Source organism: Lissotriton vulgaris, chromosome 5 (assembly GCF_964263255.1).
Source record: "Lissotriton vulgaris chromosome 5, aLisVul1.2, whole genome shotgun sequence".
Lineage (NCBI taxonomy): Eukaryota > Metazoa > Chordata > Amphibia > Caudata > Salamandridae > Lissotriton > Lissotriton vulgaris.
In genome coordinates, this window is record NC_141693.1 from 657,133,384 (window position 1) to 657,161,293 (window position 27,910).

General features: G+C 46.8%; 1 protein-coding gene across 1 annotated transcript in view; it reads right to left on the reverse strand.

Moving 5' to 3' along the window:
• The window catches only part of COMTD1 (catechol-O-methyltransferase domain containing 1), a 212,844-nt gene extending 185,443 nt beyond the window's left edge, over positions 1–27,401 (reverse strand). Inside the window, exon 1 of the mRNA XM_086922087.1 lies at positions 27,145–27,401. Within this exon, the coding sequence (XP_086778213.1) occupies positions 27,145–27,226 (82 nt within the window). The 5' untranslated portion in view covers positions 27,227–27,401. The remainder of the gene's footprint in view (positions 1–27,144) is intronic.
• Between the last annotated feature and the right edge of the window lie 509 nt (positions 27,402–27,910).

Genomic DNA, 27,910 nt, shown 5'->3' on the forward strand with positions numbered 1-27,910 from the left:
AACAAAGTGATGCCCCCTAGAGCCTCTGTGGCTCTCAATAAAAATGTGGGGCAAGGTGGGAGCGGCCCGCTGCCAACCGGGACCACTCTACCACTAATGAAGAATGCCCCCGGATGTCAGAATCCTTCTCGGGGGACTCGAGAACAATGCGGCACCCCAGAGCCTCTCAGGGCTCATACAACAAATGGGCCGGTCTGAGCCTCTCGGGCTCTAAATACACAAATTGCCCCGAACGTTGGAGTCCCTCCTCGGGGGACTCGAACTCAAAGGAATGCCCCCAGGATCGTTGGAGCGGCCCTCTGCCAGCTGGGGCCGCTCAAAGTGAAAGGAAACTGCCCCCGGATCAAAGTGAACACACTGGGGGGGGCGGGCACCGGCAATGTGCCCCGACGCCCCCTCTACCATACACCACACCGGGCCCCACTCACCGGCACTGGAGGGCTACTCAGCTGGTCCCGTCCTCGAGCACTTCTCGGCTGCCCTCTGGGGCTCAACCTCGCTGTTGGGAGCCCCCGGGTAGGGACGGCGGCCTGGCTCCTCTTTTAGGCAGTGCGGGGCTCTCCTCAGACACCGGAGCCCCGCCTTCACCTGCAGCCGCCCTGCTCCTCCAGCCGTGGCTTCAAGGGCGGGACTTCCGGCCTCGTCTTGCTTGTTCTGGTGCCCCCGCCCCTGTCTGGGCGTCTGGTGCCTGGCTTCCTGTGCCACGGGCCGCCAATGGCAGCGCAGCCCTGGGGCTGAGGAGGCAGGCTCAGCGCCTCACCGGAGATCCCTGTGCAGGCCACGGCACCTCCAGCACACAATGAGGGGCGGGCACCCTCGAAATAAAGAACCATAAATAACACGGAGAAGGCTCCTGTGAAAGAATTTAAAAGTTGTGCTGCAACTTCTGCAGGGTGGGCACCTGCCCCAGAAACAAGAGGCACAAAGGAGGATTCCCACGCCGGGGAATCCCTCGGGTAGGCAAAAGCAGCTCCGGGCACTCGGGAAATAGTGCTCCTAAGCACTAGGGGCAAAAAAAAGCGCTCTGAAGTGCTAGTGGCACAAAAGTCCAGCAACAGGTCCTTCAGGAGGTGGGGGGGGGGCAAGGCTGGGCCTGCCAGGGACAAGCTCACAGGGTCCTCCTAGACAGGGAGGCAATCCCCAGTGGCGGCCGTACTGGCGCCCAGCAGCAGCCCTCCTCAGGAAAAAGATCCAAGAAGAGAACATTTTTCAAGGGGACACAGCTCCTTTTTATACATGAAAATCCTTTGTCTGTGTGCAGGGTGGGGGAAAAACCAGTCGCAACTGGTCTGGGAGCACTCTTGATGTGCTCAACCACACTCTCTATTCACCAGGTAGGCTAGGGTCATTAGACGCACCACAGGGGGCGGAGCCAGCATTGTGTGTGGAAAGCCAAGCCCTATTCAGGACCCAGGTTAACTCCTCCCCAGCCATCAGCATGCTAATCTCCACACTCACCACCGGGGAAGACCCATCCAGACTCCTTGAGCCAGGCTCACCAGCCAGCTCCAGCCAATCATGTGCCAGCACACTCACTGCACACGCACACCCATGTCTAGAAGTGGCACTTCCACACTAGACATATTCACGCCGCACACATCATTGCGCAGCATTCAATCACACGAGTCCGCACATACCAAACTCGAGCCTGCACACCTCACGCATCAGGAACTACCAGGGACACAGACATTCCCCACGCATTCCTATGGGAGGGCAGGCCAACCTTACTCCACGCACTCAGAGTGCGAACGCACTTTCCACTGGGACACAGTGAAAGTGCGGAGAAACCAACAATCACTACCACCAATTCATATTCAAAAAGCAAAAAGTTTAGGGGTGAACTTGCCAGAAGGGCCACGTCCAACAATGATGATAGCGAAACAGGGGACTGGCGCACTAGTGATGCACTAAGCTCACATTCTGGACCCCGTACTGTTCGAAAAGTAGGCAAAGACCAAGGGGGCATAGCACTTGGCCATGACGCATGGTCACTTACCTGGAATTATTCATTTTTCCTCCAACCTGGGTTGGAGAGCAATGACGTCACTGCTACTAATGTAGGGAATGTACATGGGGCAAATCTTCCTTACTCTCCTTCGGGTGAAATGACACTTGCAGTGATTTATCAGACCATCATGGCACATCGTGAGGAAACTCGGCAAGAGAGCGCTCGCACCCAAGGAGCATGCCGTAGGGTACAGAATTCCATCCGGAGAGTTGCTAAGACCTGCTCAGACATTGTATCTAGAATTGTGATGGCGGAAGAGAGGATCTCTACTCTCGAGGATGATATGGCTACCCAAAGGGGTATTACCGACTCAATTAAAGCTCAAAGGGAAGATATTATATGGAAGCTCACAAAACTTGAAAACAGGTCCCGCCGTAACAACTTAAGAGTCCTAGGAGTTCCGGAGGAGATTGAGGGATCGGATGTCAGACAGTGTATTGTCGAACTATTTACGGAAGCGTTTCCTGATGTTAAACAATGGGATTGGCAGCTTGAGATCCAGCAGGCCCATCGCTTCCCATTCAAACCAATGAAACGCACAGGCCAAACTGATGACAAGCCCCGTGCTATTCTAATTACCTAAATAATTACCTGGCCAGGGAAAGGATATATGACTTGGCACGTCCAGATAGAAAACGGTCTGGCAAGAGTTGCCAGCTCTTTGTTAGGCCTGACTTGTGTCCAGCTACTGTTGAGCGGAGGTGGCAGCTCCGTCAGCTAATAGCATCTTTTCAGTTAAAAGGGGCCCAAGCTTTTTTACTTTTTCCATCCAAACTAAAAATTATAGTACAGGGCGAGACCAGATTTTTCTCCTCTGAAATCCAGGCCAAGGAATTTTTGAACTCTTTAAAGCCATTGTAGACATTCTAATGGCAGCTACGCACAGGCTTTTCTTTTTGTTTTCCTTTCAGGGTTTTTTTTTAAGGGGATGAGAGTTTTTTGGGGGATGGGGGGTGGGTTCTTTAGAGTTCAGAGGATTGTGAATAATGTTTATTACTTGCTCTCTCTTGTTCTTTTCTTTGATTTTCCTTTCTTCTCTTAGAAGATCATACCCCCCTGATCAATTTATGGAGGTGAGGTCACCGGGGGAGTTGGCTTTGGGACAGCTCCCCCATCACAAGGACCTCAGTCCTGGTGCCCTATGTAGGGGGTGGTGGAGTGAGGGGTTCTCGGGGGGGGGGGGTTCAGGGTGGGTCCAGCTCAGGAGGTTGGTTCGGGAGGGGTGGGTGGGTTGGGGGGGGAAATAAAAAAAAAAGCTTGAATATATACTTTAACCACGATTTATTGGTGAATAATGACATCAACACGATATTCTCTCTGTTGTTCTTAATTGCTCAGTTTGAGTTAATCAGATCAGGTCCTTCTCGGTTTGGGTTTTCTCTTTTCTATACGAATGGCCCAGAGTAAGATACGCATAGGCTCCTGACTGACTGACTGACTGACTGAAATATTTGTAGAGCGCACGAATGCCGCGGCGTCTTGGCGCTAACAGATACAGAGGAGAGGGGAGGAAGAGGGGCAGATAGGTTTAGACAAAGAGCCAGGTCTTTGGGTCTTTTCTGAAGCTCGTTTTTGATTTTTGGGCATGAAGTGCTGGGGGAAGCGAGTTCCAGATTTTTGCCGCCTGGTAGGAGAAGGACTTACCCCCCATCGGGTTCTGTGCATTCTGGGTTGGCAGACGAGGTCGAGGGTGGCTGACCTCAGTGCGCGCGGGGGAATGTATCAGAGTATTAGGTTATTGAAGTCGTCGGGTCCCTTGCCGTGAAGAGATGTATGGACCAGGCAGAGAGCTTTGAATTGAATGCGACGTCTAACCGGGAGTCAGTGTAGCTGCCAAATAGCTTTGGATGTGGGGTGGCGTCTGGGGATGTTCAATAAGGCTCTGGCCACCGCATTTTGGATAGCCTCGAGTTTAGACAGCTGTTTTTCTCCTGCTCCTAGATAGAGGGAGTTGCAGTAGTCAATGCGGGACAATACTAGGGCTCCCATCACCGTTTTCCTTAGCGTGTCTGGGATGTAGGGAAGGATTTTCCTGATCAGTTTGATGTTGTGAAAACAGGCGGAGGTTACCTGGTTCACCTGGGCTTTACAGGAGAGTTCTTTGTCTAATAAGAAACCAAGGTTTCTGACCTTGTCTAAGGGAAGAGGACCGGTTCCTGCTTCGGGGGGCCACCATAGGTTGCTCAGATGGAAGTTTTATGGCCGAACTCGATGACTTCAGTTTTATCTGTGTTCAGTTTTAGGAAGTTGCTGTTCATCCAGTTCTTAACCTGAGAGAGGCAGTTCCTGAAATGTTCTGCTGTGGCATCAATGGATTGAGAGATGGACACAATGATTTGTGTGTCGTCGGCATAAGATACCAGTTGTAGGCCATAGGATCTGATCAGGGCAGCTAGGGGGTGACGTAAAGATTAAAAAGAGTTGGAGACAGTGCCGATCCTTGTGGAACTCCGCCCGGAAGAGAGAATTCAGCGGATTGTAGTCCATTCCAGATCAGTTGGTTGGTGCGAGTGGTTAGGAAGGAGGCAATGAGGGGCAGGCTAGAACCGGTGAAGCCTAGGGACGAAAGTCTTTTTAGTAGGACGGCGTGATTTACGTGTCGAAGGCCGCTGTACGGTCTAAAAGTATCAGGGCCGACCGTCCACCTTTATCCATGGTTTTACGAATCTTTTCAGTAGCCAGGATGAGGGCTGATTCCGTGGAGTGTAGGGGTCTGAAGCCATGTTGTGACGGATCAAGTAGCTTCTTTTCCTCCACATGGCGCATTATTTCCTGGTTCATAGCTTTTTCTAAGATCTTTGAGGGTAAGGGCAGACAGGAGATAGGCCGATAGTGTTTGGGTTCAAAGGGATCAAGGGATTCTTTTTTGAGGATGGGTCTAATACATGCCATTTTCCAGTTTTTGGGAAATTCTCCTTGAGAGATGATTTTATTGAGCAGAGGAGTCAAGGTATTTGCGGTGATCTCAGGGATTTGATGTAGCACATAGGGGGGGCATGGGTCCAAAGGAGAGCTGGATTTCATCTGGATTAGTAGGTCATGCACTTGCTGTTTTTCGAGTACAGAGAACCTGGAGAAGCAGGGGGGGTTATGTCGGTATGTCCATCTTTATTAGAGGGTATGATGGATACCATGGTGCTAAGGTCATCATATACCGATTGTACCTTCTTTTGAAAAAAGGTGGCCATTTCGTCTACGAAACTCTGATCAGGGTTAAATACTGTGTCTCGTGGAGTTTTTGTTAGGTGGGCAACTGTTTTGAAAAGTTCCCTGGAGGAATTAGCCAATTTTTGGACTTTTTCTGTGAAGTAGGCGGCCTTTGCCTGGACTATGGTGGATTTATACTCCTGTAAGGTTTTTAAATATTCAAGTTTTTTCTCGCGGCTGTAGTAAGAGCGCCAGCTCCGTTCTGCGCGTCGGCACTTGATCTTGACTATTTTTACTTCGGTCGTGTACCATTGAGCTGTGACAAGCCGTTTTCTGGGTTTCTTTGATTCAGGTTGGGCCAGCTCATTCATTGCATCGGTAATCCATTTGTTAAAGTTGGAAGCCCAGTCTTCACTGCTGCCTTGGTCAAAGTCGGGAAGGGGTTTTCCCAGTGTCTCAGCAAGTTGGTTGGAATCCAGATTTTTCCAGGGACGGGAAGTTTCAGGGGGCGAATAGCTTCTGCGCTGAGTTGCAGGGTTTTTTATTTGTAGATTAAAATAGATGGCATTATGATCCGACCAAGGTATAGGAGTGATGGATAAGATTTTGATGGAATAACAATTGGTAAAAATCCCGTCGAGGGTATGCCCTGCTGAGTGGGTGGGTTTGTCGATCAGTTGCTTCATGTCAAAGCTGAGAAAGTTGTCAATAAGGGTGGCTGAGTCAGGATCGTTCTTTAGCTCTAGGTGATAGTTGAAGTCGCCTAGGATGGTATAAGAGGCTGCGTCAAAGGTGGTTTCTAGAAAGGTGTGTAGCGCTTTGGTGAAGGGCGTTCTGGGGCCGGGAGGACGGTACACTAGCAGTCCTTCAAAGATCAAATGGTTGTTTTCTTTGATCTTAAAGGTCATAGCTTCGGCTTCTGATTCTAATTGGGGACAGGAGGTTATTTTGAGGTGCGATCTGTTGATTATCGCAATACCTCCACCAGTAGATCCTGTTCGATTCATGCATTCGACAGAGTAGCCTGTGGGCATGGCGATGGAATATTTGTGGGCTGAATAATGGTAAGAAAAGGGCACTGTTTTCCATGGTTGTTCAGGCCTTTCATTTGGAGGTATTGTGCTTACAAGAAACCCATGTTCCATGGGGTAATCGTAGTTGACTGAAAATACCTGGGTTTGATCTTGTTGGATGCTCGTCCCAGACTTCCATGATCGGAGGGGTTGCAATCCTACTAAGACGTGGCGTTGGCTCATGTAGGAAAACCAGTCAAGATAATGGTGGGAGATGGGTGATCTCTGAGTTGTTAATTAATGGTACACCCATAACGATTTGCACTGTATATGCCTCTAATTTAGATGGTCCATCAGTCCTACATCACTTAAATGTAGAGCTCGCCCTTTCGCCCCGCCCTATCTGTTTTTGTGGGGACCTTAACCCCTTAAGTGCTGCCTCGGTGCATTGGCCGACGGCAGCACTACCTCCCCAGTGCTGCGCACGACCATTGGACGTCCATTCAGCACTAGTTCCAATGGACAGCGCAGCACTGGGGAGGAATGTTTAATAGCATCTATGAGGTTAATACTGACTTGCCTGCCAATTTCAACTTAGCTGGGGGCCAGAACTATGATTGTAAGAAACTTAGGGGCATATTATCAAGGGGGGCGATAGGAAATTTTCGCTGCTTTAGCCGCGTTATCGCCCTATTAGCAAGCTGTCGCTAACAGCAATTAGCGACAGCTTGTAGGCTATAGCGAGCGGTTAGGGGCCCGCTTTGCATGTCAGCGATATTTATTACTAATGACATGCAAAGTGGGCGTACCCAACTTGTTAGCGACTGAAAGCAGTCGCTAACATCGCTATCGCCTATTACCAGCACAGGCGTAGCGATGGAAATATTTGTGCTAAGCGTGAATATCTCCAAAAACTAACGCCTGCTCAGACCAGTTCTTAGCCATTATATCCAATCGGAAGTGGATATAATGGCTAAGACCCTGTTAGCGATAATGCGTGAATATCGCTGTATTCTCAGCGATATTCACGGATTTCACCTCTATCCCGGAAATGTTATCGCTTTTGAGATAAACGTTGCTAATAGCACGTTATCTCAGCGATAAAATCCGGTGATGCGCGGTGATAAAAAAATTGCCGCTAACCCTACTTAGCGATAAATATCGCTATTTGTTGATAATTTGCCCCTTAGAGTCTTTAGGGCACTCCAAGAATTGGTTCAAGAGCATGGTCTTATAGACCTTTGGTTTCACAATAATAAGCATCTCGATGGCTATACTTATTTTTCTTCGCCCCCACAACAAAATGGTCCGACTAGACTACCGCCTTATGTCTGACCAAAATCCGCTGTTTATAGACTGGCCTCTGCCACGTATTGTAAAACCGCCCAGGGCTTGGACAGTTGAGAGAAAGTTACTATTAGAGCAAAAATATATTGATCATATGAACAATTGGATTTCAGAATTTCTGGACTTCAAAAGGGACACTGCCCCCTGCTCTACTGTATGGGATACGCTAAAAGCTGTGATTCGGGGTGAAACTAAGAGCTTTTCATCTTTTCGGCAGCGATCTATTTGAGATCAAATGAATAAGTGATTGAGGAATTGGAAGCTGCAGAGGTTCAGTTAGTAACCGCAATAGAGGAAGGCCGCAATATCTCTCAAAGCCAGCTACTGGTGTCTAAAGTCAGGGCCTCCTAGTTGGAGTTCTTTGGTCAGGACCTAGCTGCTAAGTATCTGCAGTTCCGCTCCACGATGTTTGAGTATGGGGAAAAATCAGGTAGGGTCTTGGCCAAAGTCTCAAACAGCGTGGGGTAGCTAATGCTATTATTAAGATCATAGACTCCCATGGCTCTATTCAGGAAACATCGGAGGGGGTCATGGAGGTTTTTTATTAGTTTTATAGCTCTTTGTACACTGAGGGAGGGACCCAGGTTTTGAATTTGATGTTGGGACCTTTCTTCAGGTTACCGAACAGCAGAATGAACTTCTCTCAGCTCCTATAGAATGTGAAGAGGTTGAACTGGTGATTAACTTATTAGCTAATGGCAAAGCGTCCGGCCCAGATCTTATTCCTTTAGAATTTTATGGTTGTTTTCGATCTGTGATTAGGCCTGATCTTCTGAAAGTATTACGCAGCGCTCAGCGTGGCCTTATACCGAATTCCTGGCGCCAAACAACAATTATCCTCTTTAAAATGAAAGGCAAACCGGAGTTAGACCCTTCATCGTTCCGCCCGATTTCCTTAATACAGAGAGCAAGATCTATTCCAAAAGTTTAGCTACCAGACTGGCCTAGGGGATCTCTCCTTTAGTCACACTGCAACAACATGGTTTCATTCCAAGGCGAGACATGTTTGATCATATTCGCCGCATAATCGCATTTCTGGATTGGGCCCAAGTTACAAAATCTACCCTAGGAGCGATCCTGTTGGACGCCGGAAAGGCGTTCGACAGGGTCGCCTGGGGGTTCCTTTGGGCAGTCCTTCTGTGGAATGGATTCAGCTCTGCGATTTTGCAGGCTATTCAATCACTTTATATCAATCCAGAAGCAACCATTTTGATTTCAGGTCAATCATCTAGACCCCTTAGCATTGGTAGGGGTACTAGGCAGGGCTGCCCTTGCTCGCCCCTCCTGTTTGCTCTATATATCGACTCCTTTTTAAGTAAAATCTGGAGTTCTGGCAATATACTTCCAATCAGGGTCAATACTATAGAGTACAAGCTGTTGGAATATGCTGACGACATTTTAGTCTTGACTAGTATTATGGCCTCTGCTTTTCCAGCAATTGAATACCTAGCAAAACAATATGGCCAGCTCTCGAGCTATAAACGTAATGTTTCCAAGACCCAGGTTATTCAATCTACAACTATGGGTCCCTTAGAAGCTCCAGTAGTATCCAGTACAACATACATTGGGGTCGAAATAACTGCTGCAGTTGATAACATTGCAGATCTTAATATCCTACCTATTATCGACTCTGTTAATTCAACCCCGGTAAGAGTAGATACCTTATATTTGTATCTGTACAGCAGGGAGAATGTCCTTAAAATGCTGGTTTTGCCTACGTTTTTTTTTTACCTTTTTAGAACTATTCCATTGGAATTCTCCCAATACACTTTTGCCAGGGCAGAAAGGTGTTGTAATAGGTTTCTTTGGGGATATCATCAGCCACGAAGAGCGGCCAAGTGGATGCACCTCCTGTATGAGCGAGGGGGTTTGTCTGTCCCGAACTTGGTGCTTTACTAACGGTCAGCTCTTCATCATTTCGCTCTACCATTGTTTGGGGACAGAGCGGTGATGCCATCTTGTTGTAGACCATCTATTTTTGAAATTGGACTCGGAGATGATGCCAAGGGGATTCTGTTGCAGGTTCTTGAACCTAGTTATTACAAGAAGACTAAGTTCAAGGTTACCCAAGCAATGTTCTCAGTCTGGCGTAAGATTCACCGGAAATGAGCGATTCCTAATATCAACTATTAAACACCATTTTCGGCTGCCAGACTTCTCCCTTCTATCTTTCAAGATCAGGTTACATTTAAGTGGAGGGCGCAGGGCTTAAAGATTTTGGGTGATTTAGGGTCTGAAGGAACAATGGCTTCTTTCTTATTTTTAAAGGATAAGTTCTCTCTCAATACATCTGAGTTCTTTAAATACTTACAGATACTAAGTTGTATAGAAAAAATCGAAGATCCAACCATTACCTTTGTTTGATAGGAATGTGTTAATGGAACTGATTCTGAAGCGCTCTAAGATAGGGATTATCTATCAGTATTTGATTTCTGACCTTCCTGATGACCTCTCTCTTCAGAATGCTAAGTGGGAGACAAAGCTGGGTAAGACCGGGCTGGATATCTCTCTGGCCCTAGCACTATTAAGCAATATGTTAATATCAGGTAGCCTACGATCCCAATGTTACAAGGCATTACTTGATCTTTACTACATTCCGGCCCAAATTTCGAAATGGGGAGGCAGAGGGGGCAATTGCTGCCCTAGATTTGGCTTGGTGGCAGCCAACGATGTTCACATGTTTTTTTCTTGTCCTAAACTTGCGTTATTTCTAAATGCTGTAGAACTGTTTATCAATTCTAATCTTAATATTTCGGCTGCACTATCACCAGAATTAGTAATGTTTGGATGTGAAAATACTGATTTGTGCGAGAGATCAAGCCATGCATCTGCCCTCCTTTTTTATAGCCATGTCAATAGTGCGGCTCTGTATAACATCAGAATGGATCCGTTAACATGCCCCTACCTTTATAAACTGGAGAGCAAGGCTTTTGGCTCATTATAATCAAGAATCTGCCATCTTTCAGTGGAGGGGAAGAAGGCGGCGTGCGTTAGGCCAGAAGATCTGGGCTCCATTGGTAGACTGACTTAGAGACTAGTTCATCGAGTCCTTTGCCTAACTGTAATTCATGGTTATTTATTTATTTAATTATCTCTTAGCTCCCTTTCCCGCCCTTTTTTCAGTTTTTCTTTCTCTCTTTTCTCGTTTGCTCTTTTTTTTCTTTTTCTTCCCGTCTTCTGTGTTGGCTTTAATCAAATGAGATATTCGTGTTTTTATTAATTTTGTTATCTAAAATTGTTTTGTTTTTGGTGTTGTATTTTTCAAACTTACAATAAAAAATATTTTTTTTAAAAAGAGTGGAGGATTGCAGAGTGTCATGGAGTGGCATAGAATGAAGTAGGGTGAAGTGGCCTATAGTGCCTTGGACTGGAGTTGGGTGGAGCAGAGTGGAGTAGAGTGGAGGGAGGTAGAGAGGAGGGGCATAGAGCGGAAGGGCATATAGTGGCATGAAGCATTGCACAGTGGCGTGTTGTAGAGTGGAGTGGCACAGAGTGGAGTAGAGTGGCATGGAGTGGTGTAGAGTGTAGTAGAGTGGAGTGACATAGAGTGGAGTGACACAGTGTGGACGGGTGTAGAGTGGCCTAGCAGAGAGTAGAGTAAAGTGTGGTACATTGGAGTAGAGTGGAGTGCCATAGAGTGGAAAAGAGTGGAGTGGAGTAAAATGTGCAGTGTCGCAGAATGGAGTTATTTGGCATAGAGTGTCGTGGAGTGGCGTAGAGAGGCAAAGAGACTCATAGAGGGTCGTGAAGTGGGATAGAATGTCGTGGACTGTCGAGAGTGGAGTGGCATGGTGTGGAGTAGAGTGGCTTTGAATAGAGTGGCTCTGAAAGGAGTGGCGTAGAGTAGAGTACAGTATAGTGTCATAGAGTTGTGTTAGATAGAGTGGAGAGGCATAGCGTGGTGTAGCATAGAGTGGTGTAAAGTGGAGTAGAGTGCCCCAGAGTGGAGTAGATTGGAGTGGAATGCGGTGGAGTGCAGTAAAGTGTCATAGTGGATTGGCGTATCATTGAGTGGCATAGAGTGGAGTAAAATAGCTTTAAGTTTCAAGTTTATTTTTATTTATGTTACAGAATGTAAATGTACAGGAATTTATATAGCGCAAATCACCGAGCGGTTTCTAAGCGCTTGCTTAGGGAACCCGTCCTGGTATTCCCCTGTGAGATAACCCCGGCAGGGTATCCGCAAGGTGAAAGCCAGGCATCCCACCGCAAGGGGCCGTTGTGGAGATTAAGCAAGCTATTGCCCAGAGTCGCAGAGTGTGAACCCGTGAATCGAGTAGGCACCGGAGCGAGAATTGTCGAGTCCATGGACATTTTAGGGCTCAAGACCCCGCCGAGCCGGGAATTGAACCCTGGTCCCTGGCTGACCTCTGCTTCCAGGTCTGCCTCCTCTAACCAGTGAGCCACACTTCAGGTCCACATAAAATTCTCAAAATACATATATACACTAAAATACAGATTAAACAAAAAATACAGAAAATGCAAGATTGTGCTCGAAAGTACATAGAAACCACCCCATTAGTAGGTCCAGCAATCACAAGTGTCCAAAATTTTAAATGACATGTTAAACAATTTCCCAGTATACGACGAGGAATTGCACCTGCGGGAACATAACGTGACTATCATGCCATCAGTGCAAAGATGTACAAAAGGCTATAGATAAAATAGGCCTCCTACATTAGGAGCAACAAGACAAGGATATCTGGTGAGTAAGAAAGGGAGAATTCCCGCTTAAGTATCAGTAACAACCTCAATTTCATTCAAACCTGAAAATCATTAATACTGCTTTCAAAAACACTTTTAAAAAGTTACAAATTCTGTAAAAAAAACAGGTTATTTGGAGGTGCATAAAGAGACTGGAAGACAGTTGAGGCTGAGAGAATGGGCAATTGCAAACATATGGGCCTCAGTCAATTCCGCTGACATAGTAACAAAGTAGAGCAAACAAATAAGACATGGTTGAGATCTTGGGGACCATTTTCGCACAGAGTACATACCGCCGAAGAGCCATACCATTAAGCCAGAAGGGGATTTAACGTGAGCATACCCTGGCTCAGGAGTATCCAAAAACATATCAGTCCATGTGACAGATTCCAAAGAATATAAGGCTGTGCTCGATTTATCAGGCAGGAGTCTATAGCAGGATGATAGCCCCTTTTATTGATATAAGCCTCCCTGTACAGGCGGAAACTCATGGACCATGTGGCTTGTTTTAGGCTAGCTTTTAATTGTTGCATTGTCAGAGTTAAAATCAAAGATGGATATATTTGCAGCAGATCTGGTGCAACCACAAATTTTTTATAAATAAGTGATTTCTCTTTTAGGTCATCTACAATGTCTTTCTTTATATTGGACCTTAATCAGAAATGATCACTCTTCGCTGGGCACACATCCCTGCATACCACCCCTGCAAGACCCTAGATGAAGGCCCTTCTCAAACCAAATTCTAGCCTTAAAGCTGCCACAGGGAGAGCTGAATTTACTGAAGCTAGGCTTCTAAGGACTCACCCTTCCATCATATTTTTTTTTAAAACATTGAGAAACATAGATCAGTTCTGCTCCATTCCCCAAAGAGGCCGGTATCTTGGCTCGGTAAACCTCTAACAAAAGTGCAAAGTGCCTTCTCTCCATAGCCCTATAAAAAGCACCCAAACATTAAGCCAGAGAATTGGCTTTGGTCATGTTGTTTTCCATGTGGGCTTTTCAATGAAATTCCCACAAACTATCTTCTCCAGGAAAGTGTACAATCTCCCAATTTCTAACTTTTTATCGCCCAGGGACCATGTAAAGTTTACATATTTTGTCCTTCTCCTCCCATTAAAATACAAAACTTTGCTTTCAGATATACTAATCTTTAAATATTGGGCATCAGTGAGTTGTTGCACTGCCTGCTGACGACTATTTAGCCCTTTTGGGTAACATCGGAAACTATTATGTTGTCCACGTACAATAAGAACACTTTAGACTATCCCCCAATTAACGGAGCAATACCCACACTCTAGGCCAATTGATCACAGAGGTTGGAGATGTATAGGGAAAAGAGAAGAGGGGCAAGAAGGCACCCTTCTTTTAACCCATTTAAAGTAAGGACCCCTATCCCCACTCAGGAGAACTCTACACCAGGTATTGCAATGGAGGGAGCAAACGTAATCTAAAAGGGTACTCGTCATACCCAAACTTAAAAGCTTACTCCACATCAAAGGAGGTTCTACTTTAGGTTTTGACTAGCAAATGCATGCGTACGAAGTACGCATGCGCGAGGAAAAATCTTATGATCTGTGTGTGGATTCGGGTTACAGCCCCCTCCTCCCATTGGCTAGCTCCATAAATGGAGGCCAGCCATTGGGAGAGGGCTCTGTCCGTCAATCTCGGACCAGATTCAGGGGCGTTCCCGAGAATTTTTGGCTTTTGGCGACGTCAGCCGAAAGCCTGTTCTCGGGAACGCCCCCGAATCTGGTCCGACATGGACGAGTCAGTGTGGCTCACTGGTTAGAGGCGGCAGACCCGAGAGCAGAGGACGGCCCGGGACCAGGGTTCAATTCCGGGCGCGGCAGGTTTCTGGACCAGGGTCAGCGGACTCGATAATTCTCTCGCCTCGGTGCCCACTCTGATCAGCGATCACACTCGGCAACTCTGGGCATTAGCTTGCCTCATCTTCACTAACGGCCCCACCAGACCGCCGGGGATGCCTGGTCTCACCCTGGAGATACCCATTAAGGGACCATCTCTCAGGGAAGCCAGGAAGGGTTTCGCAGCGGTCGAAGCGCCTTGGGACCCTACGGGTAAGTAGTGCGCTATATAAATGCCAATACAATACATACAGTTTTGATGAGTGCTTTGTTTGCTGGGGCTAGGGTAGGCTCCCTCCCGCTATCCGTGTGTCCGTTCCCGCCCCCGCCCCCCCCCTCTCTGTGTGTCCGTTCGGAAGCCGTCGTTGAGAGTGTCTGCTGGTTTCAGAAAGTATGCCCCGTGCCATTCGTAATGCAAAGCTTGCAATTAAAACGATGAATCTGAGGAATTAGATGCCCATGCAAAGATAATTAATCTCACTAGTTGGGACCAAACAGGGAAAAAAGTACACAACTCCTTACCTAAGAGAACATTTGAAAATAGTGTGCTGCGTTTATCTAAAACGGGGCACTTTGCACTGTATTTTGACTCCGCCTTCCTGCCGAAGGGAAGCAGCCGTCCGTCATACAGCCAGGGCCGCGCTGGGATTGGCCCAGCCAGCCGAGCCTCCGCCGTGTCATCAGGAGGAGGAGGAGTGGAGAGCAGGAAGCAGCCTGCGTCGTCTGTCCCGAGGCACCCGAGCGAAGGAGGAGCCCCGGGGAAAGAGCAAGTCCCGCCTCGGCCCCGGAACGAAGTCCAGGTGAGTGCTTTGTTTGCTGGGGCTAGGGGAGGCTCCCTCCCGCTACCCGTGTGTCCGTTCCCGCCCCCCCCCCCTCGGTGTGTCCGTTCAGAAGCCGTCGTTGAGAGTGTCTATGGGAGGCTCATGGTGCTGTGGTACTCTCATCGTTATAAGCCTTTCCCTGGTCTGTTGGTCCAAGTGGTGGTTGAACTGAAGCAGACAGAGTACCTTCTTGAACATATACCTAATTATTAGGAATACACTGGGAATCCATCAATCATTTCCTGCCATCCTGGGTGCCAGACTGTCTCCCTCGGCTCTAGTCTCTATGTCATGTTCTACATCAGATTCCTCTTTGTGGCTCATTCTTGACGATGGGCCCCAGTAATCTGGAGCACTGGGTATGCATCGTTTGATCCCTTCTCTGGACTCTGAATTATCTTTTTTATATTGTTTCTATTTTCTGTTCCAGCTGACAGATTGTGTTTTATTTCATGTTTGACATGTGTATGCTTTAGCAATCCATGTGCTACCTGAATGTACGAATTAATCACATTAATTGTTCGTTACACTCCGCTCAAAAAAATACAGAGACAATTCTGGTAGAGGTCTTAACTATCAAAAATATATCACAATGGAAATGAGTGGCATGCATAAAACATAATCTCTACACTTTTTGTGTGAAAGTGGTGGCAGACTCTGCCCCTCCGTCTGCAATTTGACATTTTAGGGTTTACGTGGCTTCTCAGCACAAATCTAACGTTGCTGCCAACTCTTCAAGAATGCCCTTTATGAGCTCACAGCAGGCACCCTCGGATGCCATCCCTCCCTCGCAGGGCGCCTGCCGGCAGGGCACACTGCCCCACAGCTTGTTTTGAAACAACAAGAAGAAACGCTTATCACCATCTCCTTGGCAATCACAGACCGGCTGGCGGTGCCATTTAATACATTTAGCAAAACTTCGCAGAAGGCGTAGGAGGGGACCTGTCCCAGCCTCTGAACTGCACTGTGATTGGCCAGTGGTCCTGAATATGAAGGATGGGGCCTAGGCAGGGCTCGAGTCGGGGTATCACACCGGTGGACGGCGTCCCCCCACTTATTTTACCCGGAGGACGCCGCCCCCCCTGCCAAACAGCTGTACTTAACTCTGACGTCTCTGGGACGAGATCGGAGCGCACCTTTCGTGTCACTTCTGGTGACAGCGTCTCCCCCATTTCTGTTTTTAGGACTCGTGCCCTGGGCCTAGGGAGGACCCGGTGCCACCTTTTGGGGAGCCTCTGCTCCCGTTAGTGAGGTGAGCAGCTCAAGTTAAAGTCTGCAGGGTGGCCAACATTTTAAATTATACTTTTTATTGGGACGGGAGGGGGGGCTCGATATCTTTGGGGGGGGGGAGTCTCCTGGGAACTGCCATGCAAGTTTCTTGTCAGGAGACCAATGCAGCTTGCACCACACATTGACCCTACCAGTGCTGCCCATGACAGTAACAACACAACTACTAACCATCACAAACCTACAAGAGTGACAGTTCAGGCTATTCCAGGCCCCCAAAGCTACAAGAATGGCTTGGGCAGCAGGTAATACACATTTGAATGTATATTGAATTCACAATTAACTGCTGTTGCAGTCGCCTTTAAAATAGCCAGACAGCGCTACCTTGTGGCAGACTGTCAAAAGTCATGGTGTTAACGGTTAAGTGCTGGTGCTGAGCACCGGAAACCACTGGCTCAAATTGAGCACGGTTGTCATGCTTTACCTAACAATACGTGTCAAGAGTACATCATTCAAAGCTCTGAGGATTACAGCTGGCATTGCTGCATTCCTTCTTACTCATAGGCCAGCCAAGATGAGAACCATGTACAACAGGATCCAAAGATCCGTTGCTTTCTTTAATAACACTGAGCGGGTATTTCTGTGGCATGAGTCCATCATAATCTCACATAACAGGTGCTATATCAGAAAACTCAATAGTATCGCAGTATCCTATGGTAACAGCACGTTTCTCAAACATCAACCTCACTTTTTCTATTTTGCGTAGCTATTACCCAATTTAATGATACTAGGCTTATTCCATTAGCAGCTCTGATCCCCCTCACTAACTTTTTTGTTAAAACAATTCTAAATAGAACATAAATATCAGAATTTTAAGCAAGCGTCACTTTAGGCGTGATCCTGTTAGAGAGAGGTGGAGGAATTCTAAAAAGGTGTTCAACAATCACACGCTAACTTTGTCTTCCATGGACATCCTTGATGGCCTATCATGAACAGGAGAAGATCCTGTAGTGGCACGCCCGGAGACTGAATGTTCCACTGGCACTGACTGCATTGGTACTAGATTTTTAACAGAATGAGAAGTCAGGAGAAAGTTGAGGGGTGGGGGAGAACAGGAACCTAGCATGGAACATGTTCCAGAAAGGATGAATGAAGATGGTCCAGTGCTTAATTTTTGCCAGTGTTCTGCACCGGCTTCTGATTCTAAACATCTGCACTTACTAATCAGTCTACCACATGGTGGCGCTGTCAACCGAACTTTTGAGCAGCTTTCATTATTAACACATGGAAAATAGCAATATACTTAAAAAAAATATGCTAGAAGTTTAACTAGCACATCCAACCCATCCTCAGTGATTGAGCTAACCTACAAAAGTAAAAAATACCGCTTTTGTAAAAGTGTGGTGGTAAGAAAGCGAAAACTGGTATTGGTATTTAGCAGAAGGGGCTGTGTGGCTAGTGGCTGGTGCCAGCTGCGGAGGACTCTGCAGTGCCCTGGCCATTCAATTTTACAAAGCAAGCACTGCTCGGTACACTGCACCTGGACATGCAGATGTGGTCAGGGCCTGTGTCACCGATACAACCCCCCTTCAAGCTTGCTTAGTCCTACAGCCAACTAGCTCTTGAAGTCATATAGCCGTGTATGCGCTAGGAAAAATCTTATGATCTGTGTGTGGAGTCGGGTAACAGCCCCCTCCTCCCATTGGCTAGCTCCATAAATGGAGGCTAGCCATTGGGAGAGGGCTCTGTCCGTCAATCTCGGACCAGATTCGGGGGCGTTCCCGAGAATTTTTGGCTTTTGGCGACGTCAGCCGAAAGCCTGTTCTCGGGAACGCCCCCGAATCTGGTCCGACATGGACAAGTCACCGAAAAGGCTTCTGTTTTGGTGAGTGCTTTGTTTGCTGGGGCTAGGGGAGGCTCCCTCCCGCTACCCGTGTGTCTGTTCCCGCCCCCGCCCCACCCCTCTCCGTGTGTCCGTTCGGAAGCCGTCGTTGAGAGTGTCTGCTGGTTTCAGAAAGTATGCCCCGTGCCATTCGTAATGCAAAGCATGCAATTAAAACGATGAATCTGAGGAATTAGATGCCCATGCAAAGATAATTAATCTCACTAGTTAGGACCAAACAGGGAAAAAAGTACACAACTCCTTACCTAAGAGAACATTTGAAAATAGTGTGCTGCGTTTATCTAAAACGGGGCACTTTGCACTGTATTTTGACTCCGCCTTCCTGCCGAAGGGAAGCAGCCGTCCGTCATACAGCCAGGGCCGCGCTGGGATTGGCCCAGCCGGCCGAGCCTCCGCCGTGTCATCGGGAGGAGGAGGAGTGGAGAGCAGGAAGCAGCCTGCATCGTCTGTCCCGAGGCTCCCGAGCGAAGGAGGAGCCCCGGGGAAAGAGCAAGTCCCGCCTCGGCCCCGGAACGAAGTCCAGGTGAGTGCTTTGTTTGCTGGGGCTAGGGGAGGCTCCCTCCCGCTACCCGTGTGTCCGTTCCCGCCCCCGCCCCCCCCCCCCCTCTCCGTGTGTCCATTCCGAAGCCGTCGTTGAGAGTGTCTATGGGAGGCGGGGGCTGCTAGGGGAGGAGAGTCAAAGTGGAAATTTCCATGTAAGCCGGCTCCTTATAACACTAGTGGCTGCATCAGATCGCCTGATTGTCGTTGAAGGGAGAGTGAGGCATTGTTTGTGCTCTTTACACTGTCAGACGGAAAGCAGCACATCACAAAAACCGGGCAGCTGGCAATACACGGAAAGTACAGCAGGCAACATTTTTTGTACCCCCTAAAACCAGAAATACCTCAAAATTAACCGCCTCGCCCGCGCCACCCTGCTTTGCTTCTTAAGACCCACCTGTCACATTACATTCACGTCCCTACCGGCTCCCCAGACGTGCTCAAGATGAACCTGACTGTAGATGAGCGCGGGTGCCGCGAAGGAGCGATGCGGCTGCTTAAGGAGCTACGGCCACATTGGAAACCGGAGGAGGTTACCACGCAGGTAAATACAAACTAATCGCCGCGGACTATAACGCCAGCAGCCCGTTTGACTTTTGAGTTGGGTTACGTATAATTGGAAGTCTCGGGCACAACCGTCAGATTAGGGGCGCCACGCCCATCCCCCCCACAGGATCCGCAGAGAAAGTGTCTCCTTGGAGGCCCCACCTCTCGAGTCTGAAGCACGCATGTATAGACAGCGACAGAATATTTTTAATAATCATTGTTCTTTATTTTGTCAAAGACAATTGTAGAGAGATAATCTACCCTCCACCGTTGTGAAAACGTTATCAATTGTAACTCCTCTGCTTTAAAAAATAAAAAAAATATTGCACCGATTTATCTGGAAGCATTGTTTGGAGGGTACGTGTAAAAATACTGTAGAACGTAAGATTAAAGTCGGATGCGGTTTCCGATAGTAATGACTCATTGTAGAAAGCCGACTAGCAATCGTGATGGGCGTGTGAGGCCATTGAAAAGGAGCGCTGCATTTACTTCCGCCTTAGTAACGCGTTGGATGGTGACGTCTTCTTAAAGCCCCAGCCATGTACTGGTGTCCATCCCCGTTGTATTGAAAAACGTGTTGCTATAGCTCGTCAAGTTTACTGTGTATGAAGTGCCATGTTTTCGATGTGTTATGTCTTAAATCACTTTTAAATGCTCGAACTCCATCCAGATCGTGGGTTCTGGTAGCAAGGTGAATGTAATGCATTTTGGTCCAGTAGCCCCAGCACCATTTTGGTCACTTTGTATCACATCTTAATGCCAAACAATACCAGGCGCACACACAGAGCATGCATAATAACACATTATAATCTTACACATGACGTGTCATTTTGACAAAATTACTCATTTTAAGTACCTTATACTTGGGGGGGCTTTGTGTGGCTGTGTGTGTGGGGGCCTTTGTGTGGCTGTGTGTGTGGGGGGCTTTGTGTGGCTGTGTGTGTGGGGGGCTCTGTGTGGCTGTGTGTGTGGGGGGCTCTGTGTGGCTGTGTGTGTGGGGGGCTCTGTGTGGGTGTGTGTGTGGGGGGCTCTGTGTGTGTTTGAGGGGGGCTCTCTGTGGGTGTTTGTGTGTGTCATTTGCGAGATAAAGCTAGTGGCATTGTAAATGACAATGCCATTTATTTATGTTAAAAAAACATAAATAAAAATAATGTCAAGAGCAATGCCAATAGCTCTAACTTTAACAAAGGCAAAACCATTGCATTGTAAATGCTTGTTTTTAAAAGCTGTGGATGAGTCTATAAAAGCTGCATATATCTCCCCCCAGCTTGTTAAAACACATTTTTCTCCTGAAGGGCAGTTATACTGTCAATCGTTCCATGTTTACTCGTGAACCCTGTTTGCTCAATGGGGATGAGTTTATATTCTTCCACCCATTCATTAAACTGAGTTAGTAAACATTTAGCAAAGGCTTTGCCCGCCGCATCAAGAAGGTTGATCGGACGATAATTTTCTGACAAGTTACGATCTCCTTTCTTGAAAAGTGGGTCTATAACAGTCCTCATCATCCATGAGGGTTTTTTTGTTTGTTTTATAGCAGTTTTTAACAAGCATTTACAATGCAACGGTTTCGCCTTTGGAAAAGTTAGAGCTATTGGCAATGTAAACGACAATGCCATTTATTTATCTGTTTTCAAAACCAACACATAAATACAAATGTTGTCATTTACAATGCCAATAGCTCAAACTTTTCCAAATGCTTGTTTATATTTAGCTTGAAAATAAAATGCAAAGAAGTGAATTCTCACCCTCGGTACGGACTACGAGGGCCGCGAGCCATACTCAGAAGATAGACACCAGTGCGCGCCGGATGGCGGACGGATGGCTTTAATCCAAGAAATTCACTCCGCCAAGGCGGACGCCCTTCCTGCGGCCTGAGTCACCGCGGAAACTAAAAAAAACAATGGAAGAAGACATTAAAAAGGCACCTGCTGCTTTTTTACTGATAACCAGAAAACGAATGGGCAGCTAGGAAATGCAGAGAAAAACACCACGATAGATACACCCACACGCACGAAACAGCGCTTATCTCGCAGCGCCGGTCAACAAAGCACTAAACACGCAAGCCTAGAAACCACTGCTTGTTTCACAGTGCGCGCCTTGCAAACTCTACTACACGATGTAACCTACAAAACAAACACGCGTCCGCTCGTGGGGTGAAAGAACTGCTGTTTCATTGAGCATAAACCCTCTGACACTTTCACAGTAAGCGCACTATAAATATAATTATTACCCTAAACTTTTCTCCGTTTAGAATCAAATGTTTATTTGATGGGTTTCCGTAATATAAATGATACAGATACTTACAATGACAAAATAAGGGACAGATTGCACCTGAACCGAGTCTATCTCTTATAGATTCAGAGCCTTAATGCTGCTATCGTGTTTTGTTGAATGCCCTATATATTCAATTCATTAACAACTCATGCTTCTCTGGTCTGACTTCACAGTAGCCATTAAAAACCCTCTTCTGCAGCTTGAAGACCTGACCAAAACTTCACTGATAACAAATCTATTTCACCCACTGCACATTAAACATTTCCCTGACGGGCAATGCATTGCACAACAATGTAAAGAAGTACTAAATGTATAAATTGTAGTGTTACTGATCACATCGCATCATCAACTGCACTGTTTATATTTAACAAAAAAAAGTTATGAGTTCTTCTGCGGTTGAGAATAGCTGTTGTGAGACCAGTTACCAAACCTCAAAAAATGGAAATACTTGAGGTGCAATATTCATAAACCTAATGCCACATCAATAACACAACTCAGGCCACAAATTTGACAACTCGTTGTGGTTACAATGCAGGCTCAAAGGTAGTCCTTAAACAGTATTCACATTCAAGTCTCTCCTACTCGAGTAAGCAATTTTGTTTAAGAACAAAAAAAATCCTGCTGAAATCATAAAATGGGCGTTTTCCTCCTTTCGCTGAACTTGCAGCCAATTAAAGGCAGAAGAAAGTGAAACTTGCCAACAGTATCCAGTCAGCTGAATAACGCATTGTAATGAAATTTAGTTTCATTACATTTTCAGTGGTCTTAAAGTGTAATATAACCGTATCTATGGCAGCACGCAGGTTTTTTTGTGTGCTAAGTCCCATAAGGTCAGTGATAATAAATGGACTGTCCTGCTCGCCTTCACTTTTAACCCTATAACCACACAAAACACCTATGGTTTCTTGGTAATCTATGCAGTGCGATATTATACATTATACTAGTTCTGAGCATAACCTTTTGTGATTGCATCACACTATTTACCGGTTTTAAAAAAATGCTTTATTTATTGCCTGGAGAAATACTGTGCTTTCTAAACTGATCAAGTCAATTGTTATGAACGTATTGAAATACGCTACTAACAATCTTTAAAACACAACTACGCAATCAGCAGCGCCCTCTCTAGAGAATCTATAAGTAGACGGTTTCACTATTTTAGCTACATTGTAGTTCATTTGCAACCAAAATTAGGGCTGAGGTCCAGGTTTCTGAACTCGTCTAACATGGGTGATAACGGAATGAAAAGTTTACTTCATTGTCACTTAGCATTGCCACAAATCACAACTTACATACTAAATATAACTACTTACACGGATCATCTGTAAACTCAGACTATAACCGGTAAACCCTGCTGATCTTTGAACGGATATAATCGTTCAATAACTTTACCACTTCTGGGTCGAATAACAAGACCGGTGGAAGACGGGGTGGGGGTGGGGGGTGGCAAGTTTGTTATCACTTCCGGATTCAGTGACGGGCTTTTCCAGCAAGCTTGAGGACCGCACCTTTTGTACAATGTGATTGGTCAGACTTGGCGGGGCGTGCCCGTCTCCCGTGTTGTAGTCTGCCACTGATGTCCCCTGGATAGGTTTATTTGAAACGAAAGTCGCCTTGTGATTGCCTTGCCTAGCCTCCAATATTTGAAGTGGTTAAGCGAGTGCAATTGTGCAGAGCGAATATTAGTTTAGCTGGTGGCAATCGAAAAGCTTTGTATGTGTTGCGATCACCGACTTGGGTATAGTTTATTCGAGTGAAACGCTGGCGGTAAACTGGAAGCGTTATTTGTATCTTTTAATACTGGTTTAAATTCAATCGCGAATAATGACGAGAGAAGAAATGATAAAATTGGATGCGGTCAGTGCAGTGTGTGCTGCATGTGATGTGTTGTAGTATAGGTAAGTGTATTCGTACATGGAGTGTGAAGTGTTGGAGTGAAGGGTGGCGGTGTTCGGATCCCCGCGGTAGTTACAGAGAACAGTAGATCTTGCTGGACGCAGCTTTGCTTTAGTCTACTTGTGGGTCATGTGTCATCCTATTGGATTAAATTACATCTTACACTTTACCTACAGTGCATGTAGTGAGCCAACACACCAGGAAGTAGTAGAATAATCCTTTTTATTAGTAAGTAACCCCGTGCGTACAGCATTCAGAAAAGAAAACAAGGTCAATTTGAGATTCGGGGCGTGTTTTTCGCCCTCTCCCCTTCCCATTGGCTGGAAGGTAAAATTCCAGCCAATGGGAAGAGGAGAGGGAGGGACTTAAAAAAAGACCCCGAAACGCCCCCGAATCGCGTCAAGGCGGGCCCTGAACTCAGTGACGCTCCTCTCCTCCAATGGCTGGCCAGCATTTACGAGGCCAGCCAATAGAGAAGAGGGGCGTTTTCAGGCCCCCGTACTACTAACAAAAGATTTCGGCTCCGCCTACCCACTGCTTATGCAGTGGGACGGTAGCCGAAACCTAAAAACCGGGTGAAGGATTTTACAGAAATTGAAATTTCTTCAGGACCCATCGCGGCCAAAGTGCAACAGATTGCAAGCTCTATCTCTTTTTCAGAAGGAGGACCATATAAAACAGAATACCCTTTTACTGTGGATCTATTTACATATCCCTTGTTTGCTGCATATAAGCTCCGAATAAAATTAACTAATCTAGATTAAAGTAAAGTAGCATATAGTGTCATAGAGTAGAGTGGCCTAGATTGGAAAAGAGTGTTGTAGAGTGCAAAACAGTAGCATAGAGTGTGGTAGAGTGGCATGTCATAGAGTGTCATATAGTAGATTGTCATAGAGTAGAGTGTCATAGAGTGGAGTGTCGTAGAGTGGAGTGCCGTGGAGTATTGTAGAGTGGCATAGAGTGGAGTGGTGTAGAGTATCTTAGATTGGAGTGTTGTGGAGAGGAGTGGAGTATCATAGAGTGCAGTTGAGTCCCATAGAGTGGAGTGTCATAGATTGGAGAAAAGGTGCCTAGAGTAAAGTGGTATAGAGTGGCCCAGAGTCAAATGGCATAGAATTGTGCAGGGTGTCATAGAGTGGCAGAGTGGAGTAGAGTAGAATGGCATCAAATAGAGTGTTATGGTGTAGAATGGTATAGATTGTTGTATAGTGAGGTAAAGTGGAGTGGCATAGAGTGGTGTGGAGTGGCATGGCATGGAGTGGAGTAGGGTGGAGTGGCATAGAGTGGAGTGAAGCGGATTGGATGCTGTGTTGAAGAGTGTCATCTTATAAATTGTTGTGGTGCTGAGCAAAGGGGCATAGAGTGAAGGGGCTTAGGACCTCATTTATGGCAGTTTGACGTTGGGCAGCACAGCAAGGCACCTTGCTGCGCTGCCCTACACCAAAGTGAAAGGAGGGGAACACACAGTATTTAACCCCTTCGATGCGGATGACAAAGCCAGCTCATCATGGGTGTTACCTGCGCTGCGCGCATGACAAGCTGGCTTTCTCACGTAACCCGCGATTTTCAAATTTCAGCGCGCAGCGGGAAAACCCGCTAGCGCGCATGCGGTTAAGCAATACAGTGCATTCCTGTCCTTTCTGCCTGCACTGACACTGTTTCAGTAGCCTAGCGCCAACATAGGCACCCTTGCACCATGGTGCAAGGGTGCTTCTGTTACAGTCAGGATTGTGTTTTTTGCAGAAAGGGGCACCTTCCCGCACAAAAAAACAATTCTAAGAGCTATTTCCCTCTTTCTATGTGTGCTGCAGAAAAGAGGAAAAAACAAAGAAAAATGAAATTATTTCTACTCTGTACATCTCACCTCTACTCTGAGCCACTGTACTCTGTGCCAATCTACTCTGCATCACTGTACTTTATGCCACTTCACTCTAGGACACTCTAATCCACTCTACAACACTAGACTCTGTGAGCCTGCACTCTATGACACTCTACCACATTACACTCTATGACACTCCACTCTACAAACTCTACGCCACTCTACAACACTACTCCACTCTACGACCCTCTATGCCACTTCATGCCACTTTAATCCACTCCATTTTGCGACAAACTACACCAGGCTACTCCACACTGCTCCACTCTATGGCACTCCACTCTGAGATTCTATGGCACTGCACTCTATGCCAATTGACTCCACAACACTCTACTTCACTCTATGCCATTCTTTCTTACACTACTCCATTCTAGGCTACAACATTCTCTGAAAATGTTTCCACTCAACGCCACTCTACTCTACAACACTCTACTCCATTCTACTCAACACCCTCTAGGCCACTCCACTCTGCTCTACACCACTCTACAAAACTCTATGCCACTCCACTCTACGTTACTGTATTCAACTCTATGCCTCTCAACTCTACTCCACTCTATGCCCTTCCACTCTACAACACTCTTCTCTCTCCACAACACTCCATGCCATCCACTTCGCTCTACTCTGCCACTCAACTCTACTCTACACCACTCTATGCAGCTTTATGACAATCCATTCAACTCCACTTCACAAGACTCCACTCCATGCCAATCTCCTTTACCCCACTAACTTTTAGCCATGCTGAACACTAGCCACATGGTGCACAACATGGCTAAAACATATTCGCAAAGCCTGTAGCTTTTGCATAGTTGGGAGCTACTGTCTTTGCCACTGCTTGTTTATAAGTAGCTCTTAATGCCATAATTCTGCCGTCTCTAGGCTCTACAAATAAAATAAAAGTTATTACCAATCTTTAGGGTGCTCAGTCTAGTGGCCTCGGTACAGGGCTGGTGCTGGACATGGATAGTGTGGGTCAGTTTCCAGGGCCCCGCAGTCAGTCTGCCAATTTGGGGCCTTGTACCAATGCGTAACAGTCAGGCCACGGCGTGTAAGTGCACGCAAGCCCCCTACCCTGGACTCACTGCTATGGTGTAACAAGGTGAGATACAGACAGTCCTGAATGGGTCAAGTCTATGCAGAATAGAGGGGCCTCACACATTCCCCTTCTGCGCAGGGCCCCAAAAATCCTGGGGCCTCATTTATGAGAAATGACGCATCGCTGCGTGAAAGCAGCGATGCGTCACTTCTCAGTGCGCACTCTTTGCGACATTCCTGATGCGTCATATTTAATGTATGACGCATCATGTCGCAAGGAGTTACAGATACGTCAGTATTTCTGACGTATCTGTAAGCGCAAAAGTGACGCATTGCTGGAAGGTGTAACAAAAGTGACGCAACTCTAGCAATGCGTCCTTTCACATGGGGCAAGCCCCATGTGAAAGGACCTGCGTCAGTCTTACGCCTGCTGTGAGGCAGGGTCAAGATTTTGACGCAACGGTATCCTAAAAGTGACGCAGTGAAATCTCATAGATTTCACTGCGTCACTTCTACGACCCTTCCTTGCGTCGATACGCCCCCTTGCATACATTATACCTGGCGCAGGTATAATGTGGCGCAGGGGTTTACAAAGTGACGCATCTACCTAGATGCGTCACTTTGTAAATATGGCGCAACAAGGCGCATTTTTTACGCCACTGGTGCGTCACAAAAAGTGACGCACCGGCGGCGTAAAAGTGACGCACAGCCTCATAAATGAGGCCCCTAGAGCTGGCCCTGCCTCGGAAGGATAAGGAGCCTGCAGGGGTTCGGATTCGTAATCTACCTCAAAGGCGAACTACCACCTCACTAAGCCATCGTCCTGGGGGCATCTGTGTCCAGCTCGTTTTTTCTTTACTCGTACTGTATGATTAATTCCCTTCCGGGGTCGCCGCCAGCAGTTTTAATAGCAATGGGCACCAGGCACCATGATCATAAACTTACCAACGAGGACGCCCGCTGCGAATGCAACACCCAACATCGCCGTTCCCACAACAGCCTCCTTGGAAACCCCTTCGAAAGGCATTGCGTCTCCCTCAGAGGGCCAGGTGGAGGTCCGAGACGGGAAGAAAAGTGCGCCCCTGCCCTGGCACCAGAGTGACAGCGATGCTTCAGCAACGAGTGGACTTTGTCCAGAAGTGAAAGCGAAAAAGCAACGTGCGTTCAAGCAGCCTAGCCCTGCTTCCTGTATGTGCGCAGGCACACGTGGTGATGTCCCGGGCTTCGCCGGTCTATTTCAACACAGCACACTCACGCTACTACGATCGATTGGTGCCACCTACCGGTGCCGATTTGCAACTAACGCCCTAAAAAACAGGGTTTTGTTTTTAAAGGATATTATTTCTGTCTTTTATGCCCTGAAAGGATGTTAAACCACCCCATTGTCATTTTTAGGTTAACCCTTTTTTGTTGACTTGTTCTTTGAAATGCCATATGCTGTATTTTGCCAAGCGCATTATTTCCATGTGCCTTGATGTTATATGTTACACCATTTTCTGTTCGTCCTTAAATTAATTTTTTGCTACCGACCAGACGTCTTTTATCAATTCATCTGCATTTTATTCAACCTATCTGTTATCTATGTTTTGTGACTGAGAGGGGGAGTAATCACTTCATAAAATACACAAACAAATGCATTTATTTAAAGAGTTTGTAAAAGTAAGCAATGGTCCTTAAAACAGCTTCAAAGCCTCCGCAGGGGTAGTAAACT